The 10,143-nt window shown below is 32.9% G+C and overlaps 1 protein-coding gene and 1 long non-coding RNA gene across 2 annotated transcripts; one reads left to right on the top strand and one right to left on the bottom strand.

The window, feature by feature from the left end:
* Nucleotides 1-4,136: 4,136 nt before the first annotated feature.
* Nucleotides 4,137-4,947, top strand: LOC133858904 (major pollen allergen Aln g 1). The gene is made up of 2 exons (XM_062294355.1): nucleotides 4,137-4,345; nucleotides 4,484-4,947. Exons 1-2 carry the CDS (start codon nucleotides 4,162-4,164, stop codon nucleotides 4,780-4,782), a joined length of 483 nt encoding a protein of 160 aa, XP_062150339.1. The 5' UTR covers nucleotides 4,137-4,161; the 3' UTR covers nucleotides 4,783-4,947.
* Nucleotides 4,948-6,459: 1,512 nt separating this feature from the next.
* On the bottom strand, nucleotides 6,460-9,547 carry LOC133869522 (uncharacterized). The gene is made up of 3 exons (XR_009900464.1): nucleotides 9,305-9,547; nucleotides 8,181-8,223; nucleotides 6,460-6,733 (listed from the first exon to the last, which is right to left on the bottom strand). It is a non-coding gene; the product is annotated as an uncharacterized LOC133869522 (long non-coding RNA).
* Between the last annotated feature and the right edge of the window lie 596 nt (nucleotides 9,548-10,143).

Genomic DNA, 10,143 nt, shown 5'->3' with positions numbered 1-10,143 from the left:
TATTTTAACTTGTGATAAGGTACTAAAGCAAGTGTTTGTATAAGCTTTATCATGCTTTATATTTTGGGGTGGATTTAGACAATTTCTTGGTAGTTGGAAGAGGTATTATCTTAAATGAAAGTTTGTATAAGCTGCAACATTGTCAGTTGAGTTGTAGTTTAAGATAAGGATGGCAAGATTTAACAGAATTTACAAAAATATTCATGCATTGATTTTATTTTATTTTTCATAAAAAAAAAAAATCAGTATTTTAAGAATTTTGATTGGATTTAATAGAAAATCCTATCGCCTTGGAATTGAAAACAATAAAAGATGGATAAACTAAATTGACACTTATTAAACACTACAAAAAAAATTTAAATTTTAGTAACCTTGCTTTAGTAACTTGCAAAACCCATTTCCACGTTACTAAAGTGTATTAACCTTACTTTAGTAATGTGATTTTCAAGTTACTAAATTCATAGTTACTAAAATAATTTTAGTAATGTGAAAATCGTCCCCACATTACTATTTAGTAATGTGGAAAAATTTGTACATTACTAAAATTTTAGTAACGTGCAAAAGTGTTGCACGTCATTAAATAGTAACGTGCTACATTTGCGCGTTACTAACTTTTAATTAAAAAAAAAAAATACACATTACTAAAGTATATATATATATATATATATATATATATATATATATATATATATATATATATATATATATATATATATATATATATATATATATATATATAATATTATTATTATTATTTTTAGTAACGTGTGTTCACACATTACTAAAATTATGTAAAAAAAAATTTTTTAAAAAAAATTGTTTACCCCGAACGCACCCTCTCTCTTCATCTCTCCCTCCAGCTTTGATCCTATCATTTTTTCAGTGCCTTTCACCAAGCAAACCGCTCGCAAGTCCACCGGAGGCAAGGTTCTGAGGAAACAATTGGCCACAAAGACTGCTTGGAAGTCCACTCTGGTCACTGGCGGAGTGAAGAAGCCCCACAGCTCCATCCTTGGCCCACCGGGGAAGTACTAGACGGAGAGGGTGGCAGCCATGTACTGGGTTTGACCGAAGTCGATCTTTCCGGCGGGGATGAACATGAAGCCGACTTGGGAGCCGGAGTCGCACAAAACAAAATATATTTAAAAAAAAAAAATGAAGAAGATGAAGTATAAGAATTTAAAAATAACCCAACGGGATCGCACAACTGATAAAAACTTCTGGACATCTGCAAATTCAACCCCAAAGAAATGAATTAACAAAATTTGCGAAGAAAAAAAAGAAGAAAAAAGAAAAGAAACGGAAACCCACAAAGACAAAGAAGAAGAAATGGGAGAAGAGTAATGTACCTTTTCCTTCTTGTTTCTCTTTAAAATTGTAGCAGATTTTAATAAAATCAATATCTGAAACAAAGACGACACCCAGAGAGAGAGAGAGAGAGAGAGAGGAGAGTTGTGAGAAATGACAGAGTTGAGAGAGAGAGTGAAGAGAGTACACAGCTATTTAGAAAGAAAAAAAATATATATTGAAAAAATAAAAAACGAAAAAAATATTAAACTTTTGGGTGAGGTGCGCTTTCGTGTCTCGCGTGCACCCCCCTCCCCCCAAAAGGCTCAATCATGAGCTTTTTTGTTTTTTAATTAATTTTTTTGTATATATATATATATTGGTTTTTTTTTTTCCTAATTTTCATTTATATATTTTTTTTGTTTTTTTTTAAAGAAAAATTATTTTTCCTTTTTTTTAATTTAATAAAAAACAGATTTTTCTTTTTTATTTTTCTTTTGTTTTCTTTTTTCCAAAAAAAATTGTTTTCGTAATTATTATTTATTTTTTTCGTTTGTTTTATTAAATAAAATTCTTTTTGGTTTTTTTAATTTTTTTTCGTTTTTCTTTAATTTTTTTTTAAATAACTTTTTTTTTTTTTCGAAAAATTGGTTTTTATTCTTTTTTTTGTTTTTTGTTTTTTTAATTTTTTAATTTTTAATTTTTTAATTTTTTTAATTTTTATTTTTAACTTAATTTTGGTTTTTTTTAAAAAAAATCTTCCTTTCTCGTTTTTTTTTTCTTTTAAAAAAAGTTATTTTTATTTTATTTTATTTTTTTCAAATTTATAGACATTTTTGTCTTTTGAAAAACAAAAAGACATTTTTGCCTTATATTGTATGTTAAACTAACATATTAGATCATCCGATCAATCATGGTAGATCATCCGATCAAAATAGATTAATAAGATCGATAGATCCTTAAACTATCGATATATCATTCGATCGATTATGATAGATCATCTAATCGATCATGATAGATCAATAGGATGGATAGATCATCCGATCAATCATGATAAATCAATAGGATCAATGGATCATTCGATCAATCATGGTAGATCATCCGATCGATCATGATAGATTAATAGGATCGATAGATCTTCCGATCGATCATGATAGATTAATATGATCGATAGATTCTCCGATCCATCATGATAGATCAATAGGATCGATAGATTATCCAATCGATCATGATAAATCAATCGGATCGATAGATCATCCGATCAATTATGGTTGATCATCCGATCGATCATGATAGATCAATAAGATCGATAGATCATCCGATTAATCATGGTAGATCAATAGGATCGATAGATCAATATGATCGATAGATCATCCGATCAATCATGATAGATCAATATGATTGATAGATCATCCGATTCATCATGATAGATCATCCGATCGATCATGATAGATCAATAGGATCGATAGATCATCTGATCCATCATGATAAATCAATAGGATCGATAGATCATTCGATCAATTATGGTAGATCATCCGATCAATCATGATAGATCAATAGGATCGATAGATCATCCAATCAATCATGGTAGATCATCCAATTGATCATGATAGATCATGATCAATAGGATTGATAGATCTTCCGATTAATCATGGTAGATCATGATAGATCATTATTATTTAGTGATGTGTTAAATTTGACACGTCATTAATAATTTAAAATTTAAAATTATTTTTAAAAAAAAAAAAAAAAAAATCATACCTACTTAGTAATGTGCAAGAATTTTGCATGTTACTATTTTTGTAATGTGCAAGAATTTGCACGTTACTAATTTTGCATGTTACTAATTCAATAACGTGCAAACAATTTGCGCGTTACTAAATTTAGTAATGTGCAAAATTAGTCAGGTTACTAATTATTTAAAATTTTATTATTTTTTTAAAAATTATATTGACATAATATTTAGTAACGTGCAAATTTTAGCACGTTACTAAATAGTAATGTGCTAAATTTTGTTAGTAACGTGCAAAATTTTATGGTTACTACTTTAATAACATACCAAATTTAGTAATGTGCAAATTTTGGCACATTACCAAATAGTAACGTGCAGATTTTCGCACGTTGCCAAATAGTAACGTGTTAAAATTAGCATGTTACTAAAGTTTTTAGTAATGTGCGAATTGTTAGCACGTTACTAATGTTAGTAACCTACAAAAATTTGCACGTTAGTAAACCCTCAATTTTTTGTAGTGAAAGTTTGAGGTTATGATTGCAAAAGTGATAAAAGATCGTAAAAGGAAAAAGAAAAACTTCACTTACAACCCCTGATCTTTTATTACTTTTGCAATTATAATCTTAAACTTCAAAAAGTCTCAATTTAGGATATTCATTTTTTAATTTTTTTTCTCAATTTCAATCATTCCGTCCAAATTCAACGTTAATAGCAGTGTCAAATTCTAAATGGTTGCAACCCAGGAATGGTCAAGAATGACGCATATCATGGAGCCTCTTTCAGATTTGATGGATAGAATTAAAGAGGTTCTTCTAATCTATATATGCTTACTGTACGTTGTTTATTTATATGCTATATAGGGATCCCTTCAACCAAATTTGATGAGTGATGGCTGGTTTTTCTCCTCTCATTAAGGAGTAAAAGCAGCACAATATTATGAAACTGATTCCCATGATTGCCTATGATTTTTCATTATCAATCTAAAAGGAATAAGTCATAACTACTTATGTGCCATATATGGGATTTCCTACAACTCGGTCTATAAATGCCAAGCTCCGGCCCACTCAAAAAACACACCAAGTTCAATCAATCCTAGCTGCAACTCCACTTCCTTTGATCAAGTCCAAAACTCTTAGTTCATCATGGGAGTTTTCAATTACGAGGCTGAGACCCCCTCCGTTATCCCAGCGGCTCGGCTGTTCAAGGCCTTTATCCTTGATGGCGATAAGCTCCTTCCAAAGGTTGCACCTGAAGCTGTTAGCAGTGTTGAGAACATTGAAGGAAATGGAGGGCCTGGAACCATCAAGAAGATCACCTTTCCCGAAGGTTAATTAATTATAAGTTTATGTCCTAATCTCCATATCGCATCATTCATAGCATCATATATATATAGGTATTGCCGTATTGAATGGAAGAAGTAACATGTGCTTTTCTATATATATAAAATATGCGTATATCCTTCAGGCAGCCCTTTCAAGTACGTAAAGGAGAGGGTTGATGAGGTTGATCGCGTAAACTTCAAATACAGCTTCAGCGTGATCGAGGGTGGTGCCGTGGGCGACACACTGGAGAAGATCTGTAACGAGATCAAGATAGTGGCAGCCCCTGATGGAGGATCCATCTTGAAGATCAGCAACAAGTTCCACACCAAAGGCGACCATGAGATAAATGCAGAGCAGATTAAGATTGAAAAAGAAAAGGCCGTGGGACTTCTCAAGGCAGTTGAGAGCTACCTCTTGGCACACTCTGATGCCTACAACTAAATTCTGCTTAATTTTGATCAGCTTGCATGTGTTCTTGTCAAGCCATAAATACTGCTTAATTTCGTCTTGCTAATAAATGAAGCTGTTGTAGTCGTTTATGAGTACGTAATAATGACACCAAACATATGGAGCCAATTGCTTATGAATAGAAGTTAAGTTCTTAAATTTCCTTTCTTTGATTAAACAACAATTCATGTCAAAAAAAAAAAAAACGACAACAACAATTCTTGTGTTGAAATTTTTTCCTGGTGTCGATAGGGACATCCGAAGAGAGAATGAAAATTTTCTGGTGTTGGGCTGCAAAGGGGGCATTGTCAACAAAATTAAGGTCACTTTCAGGTTCAGTATATAAATACCAAGCTACAGATCTGAAAAACGAAAATAAACAAACTGACTCTCAAGATCTGAAAAACGAAAATGATTTTTTATTTTTTATTTTGTAAAATAAGATTACACCAAAACTAAGCAAACTTCACAAAGAAGGGGCGAAGGATCCCAACAATCTCTCCAAAACAGTCATTACACTGCCAATCAAAAATATAAAAAATTACTGAAAATATATAGGATTAAGAAATAAAACCAATCTAATAAATTCTTGGCCCACGGTTAAGAACGGCAGTTTTTTTTAAACAATCCAAAGATTGGGTTGTTTAGAGCTGCTACATGTGTGAGGCCAACAAATTGAATGTTGGTAGCCATAGTGAGAACAGTCGCACTAAACCAACTGGGTTAAAGCTCTAACAGCAGATTCTCTAAATCTCATTTCTTTCTCTTATATGTATGAAAAACTTTGAAAAAATTTCTTGACTCAGATTTCTTTGTTGTTCCCAAAACTAGAAAACACCAAGGGAACTAAAAGTTGTACCCTAGATTTATGAAAGCAAAAGTGGTTCCCTTAACATTATTTTAATATAAAGGGATAAATACATTTTTGCCCCCTATTTCAAGTGTGGTAAGCCTGATCATTTCCTGAAGAATTGCCCAATGAATCCTGCAGAAGAGACAAAGTCGCAAGGAATTGGATCGCAACAATGAAATTCTACTCGAGCACGAGTATACTCTCTCGTTCTTAACAATGCTGATAAGGAGGAATTCGCAAATATGGAGACAGATACCGTATAAGGTTAGTACTTGTACCCATCGTAGTCGGTAAATTGACCAATAAAATAGATCATGGTACTATATAAAATATTATTTTCTTACACTATTTTTAAAAGGATAAGAACAATCGCTTATCATAGTCAAAGTTTTCGGCTATGATAAGTTTCTTTCTAAAAATAGTACGTGGAATTTCAACAATAGAAAGATAAGATAAAAAGACCACTAATGAGACGATTGATAGAAAGAAAATATACATTAGGGTTAAGTACAAAAAAGCCTCCCAAACTATCACCCGTTCTCCGGATGGCCCCTCGAATTACTAGTGCTTGTAGTCCGGCCCCCCAAACTGCCAATTGTTTGTTTTTTGGTCCCCTCCATCTGTTTATGCCGTTTAAATGGATGGAAAACACTAAATGTGCATGGCACGGGACGTTTAAGGCTAAAAATCCAAAAATGCCCTTCGCATATCATATGAAGGGTGTACTGTGTCCAGCACAAAGGACACATTCGGCCTCCTCAATCTCCTCAATCTTGGAGATTCTTGGTGGCGGTTGTTGGTTGGTGACTATCGGCCAACTTGTTTGCGGTGGTTTTAGCTTCTTGGTGGCTGTCGGCAGGTTCTGTGCCGACTTTTGGAGTGCCTTCGGCGATCTGTGGTGGAGACATGTGGTATATTTATGGTTGGGTTTTCCACTTGTTGGAATTCTGGTGTTGGTTTTGGTTTTAGGTTTTTCTCTTATCATTGGTGCGGTGAGCGTGGATTTTACTGGTGCCATTTTTTGTGTTCTTCAATGACTTGTGTCGTGGTGCCAACTTCAGCTTCCAAGAAAAAGCATTCCTTACTGTTGTACTGAAAGGGATATAAATGAAGTCTGATACAAGCATATGAAACAAATCAAACAATCACTGAATGTTTCTAACGTGATATAGAGTAGCGCTCTCTTAACAACATGAAAACACGGCAGTAGCAACAAGAACAGAAACACAGCAACATCAATAGCAACGACATTAAAACAACAGTTAGCAAATTAAGGGTGTTCGATCGGGTTGCAGCTCCTTCAGTCAGGTTGTATTCCAAGCTTTTAGCACAAGCCACACTATCTCCTGAAAGTAAGTTGAAGAGTAACTATTTAAAAGATATGGAGATTAATTTGACAAAAACAGAGCAATCGCTAGTAAAGGAGGCAATGGATTGAAACCTGCTTCACACTGGAGACTTTCTAGTGGTGATTATTTTCTTCTTATGCTGGTCGGCTTGAACATTTTTGTAACGTCCCGCTTTTACGCTTTTATAAAAAGTGTATGTGAAATTTTTTCAATTTTCACGTAACATTACTAACTTATTAGAGTTATAAACTAGCAGCGGAATATAATTTTTTTTAACAATGACACATCAGAGCTGACTAAATAACATTGTTATATAAAAATAATAACCTTTTATTCTGATATAATAATTATATCCAAAATAATAACATATGTGCCACAAGCGACACTTAATAAATACATAATTACTGTCTTTTCCAACATAACAAATATTACTTATTAAAATAATTATTCCAGTAGTCTTAACCTTCGATCTACCCTGCAAAAACTCGCATGAGATTGCAGTGATCACCACAATCGCATGCTATGGTCAAGTGAGTCAACAGTCATTGACCATAGTGAAATACTGCATTATTTAAAAGTACACTGAGCAATCAAATGATGACAGTTATAAAAATACATGCACAACCTTATATACTTCTCGCATTAACCTTAAGAAGAACCTATGTTCCATCCATTTGAAGCCTATGCTTTACTTATTATGAGCTTATCCTTCGTTAAATAAAAGCCTATGCTTTTTTCATTACGAGCCTATGCTCAATGCTTAATAATGGAAGCCTATGCTTCATTAAATCTCTCAGGGGGCCTATGCTCCCACTGGTGGCCTATGCTCACCAGCTTTGTTATTAATCATTGAACCTTTGGTTTATCCGTCGGTCTTATCAGTGTATTGATGCCTTGGTACCTAAACTTTCGGTTTACCCGTTGGTCTAATCAATTGCTTGACGCCTTGGTACGTAAACCTCAGTCTCCTCAATTCACTGACGCCTTGGTACCTAAACCTCCAGTCTTTTTACTAACCCATTCATAACTCATAATATGATCATGCAAACAACATCATATACATAATTCCAATCAAAGCATATTAAACATATCAAATGCCAAACCATATGCATACAATTAAATAAAGCAGACTTCAACACATAATCAAAAACCACCACACGTATCATCCCCAGTAAGTAAGAAATACTCACAGTAATTCTTCTAGTTTCAGGAAAGCGTTCACAGATATAATCACTGCAATATATACATATATAATACAAGCAAATAGTGAATTAGTATAATTCACTAAAAATGCATTTTAATTCTATTCTAATTTCGGACCTTTAATTCTTAATATAATTTCCTATTTAAATATTATCTCCATAAATACAATTTGTCCAATTACATTTCGTTACTAATCTTTTATGCGGATCTTACTACGACATTTATTAAGGCCTTTAAACATAATGTCGTTTAGACATTATAACGGCATATAAACTAGATTAATTGTAATGCCACATATTTCATGTGGGCATTATAACATCATTTATAAATAATGACTAAAATACCATTTTTTAGTTAAAATGGCATTATAAAAGCTTTAACTTTAAAAAACACACATATATATATATATATATATATATATATTTTATATCAAATAAACATATCAACTTACCAAATATAAATAATGAGCTTTATGTTTCAAAACAAATGAATAGAATAATAACCTTATTTTATTTTTTTAAAATCCGGGCAGAATAACGACATTAATATTAATAACACCTAAAAAATTTAAAATATTAGGGCGGCGTAGTTGCACTTTTGTAAAATAGTTACTTTTTACTCGGGCATTATAATGGCGTGATTTATTAATTAAATACGTTACTTGAAATAACCTGTTAAAAACACAACTTAAAACGTTAGATACTTAAAATAATAAAAATTGTAAAATCACGAAACTTATAAATTAGAAATTTACAGAACATAAATCAAGGGCTCACTAAATATCTCAAAATGGTATTTTGAGATATTAAAGAATCCATTTATTTCATTACTTTTTATATTTTTCTTTTTCTTTGCCTTTTGCTGCTTTTTACCTTTTAAGTTGACTAACACAAACAAAAGGAGGACTTACGTGAGAAAGAGAAGGAGATGGTCCATCAAGAATTGTACCTCACTTCCTTTTTGTTCTTTTTTTTTTGAACTTTTTCCTTTTCTATCCTAGTTGACCGAGAGAGAGACTTCTTTTGTTTTCCTTTCTTATTTTTTTTTTGTTCTCTCTAAAGACACACCCACTGCCACAAGAAGAGAGAGTTTGAGAGAGAAGAAGACTTACCAAGAGAATCTTTTTCTCTTTTTCTGATTCTGAACCGTGAGAGATACAAGAGAATTCTCTCTTGCAGCAACTCACATGAGCCGAAAGAATCAAAGGGAAGAAGAGTGATCCTTTTTTTTATTCTGCAGCAAATTGAGAGATACAAAGAGGACTTTTCTGCAACTTTTAAAAGAAGAGGTGCTGCTGTTTTGGGCTGTGAAACAGTGAGTTTATTTGCTGTTTTTTATATGCAGCAAAGAGGAGAAGTGTTGCTGGTTTTACAGAAAATTGCAGCATCTATGAGTTGCTGCAATAAAACAGAAAACAGAGAAGAGAAAAGGAGGAAGAACAACTGATTTATGCTGCTGAACTGAGAGGAAAAACCAGAGAAAGAGGGCACAAGAGAGTTTTTTCGCTTGCTGAGACTGAGAGAATAAGAAGGAATGAGAAGATGTGCGTGAAGGGAAGGGCTGTACCTCTCAATATATAGCAGCTTGGATGGTTAGGATTGCTTGGATCAAAAATCATCCAACGGCTGGGATAAACACAGGTGGGTTGTGAGCTGTCTCGTGAATCATTACAGATGAAAGAATGTCTTCATTCACTTAATCTACAAGTAACTAGAATTAGTTCCCAACTTGGTAGCTAACTTGAACGTGTATATGAACTTGCCTAGTTTCTTCTCTCATTTTTTTGAACATGTGGGCTGGGCTTCACGTGAGAAATGGGCATCAATTTGTAGGCTGGCCTGGGTTTTCAAGAACTAAAAATGGGCTGGCTTATGTAAGAATAAAATGGACCCACCAATGTTAGATATGAATTTTCGTTTAAATCAAAGGAATAATTTTTCGTGGGTGTTT

This window comes from Alnus glutinosa, chromosome 1 (assembly GCF_958979055.1).
Source record: "Alnus glutinosa chromosome 1, dhAlnGlut1.1, whole genome shotgun sequence".
Taxonomy (NCBI): Eukaryota; Viridiplantae; Streptophyta; class Magnoliopsida; order Fagales; family Betulaceae; genus Alnus; species Alnus glutinosa.
This window is presented reverse-complemented; position numbering and strand designations above follow the sequence as displayed.

Bases quoted from the DNA above. Each gene is read 5' to 3' on its own strand.
- LOC133858904 (XM_062294355.1), top strand. From the start codon at position 4,162: ATGGGAGTTTTCAATTACGAGGCTGAGACCCCCTCCGTTATCCCAGCG. The intron at 4,346-4,483 runs GTTAATTAATTA...TATATCCTTCAG, and splicing joins GAAGATCACCTTTCCCGAAG to GCAGCCCTTTCAAGTACGTA.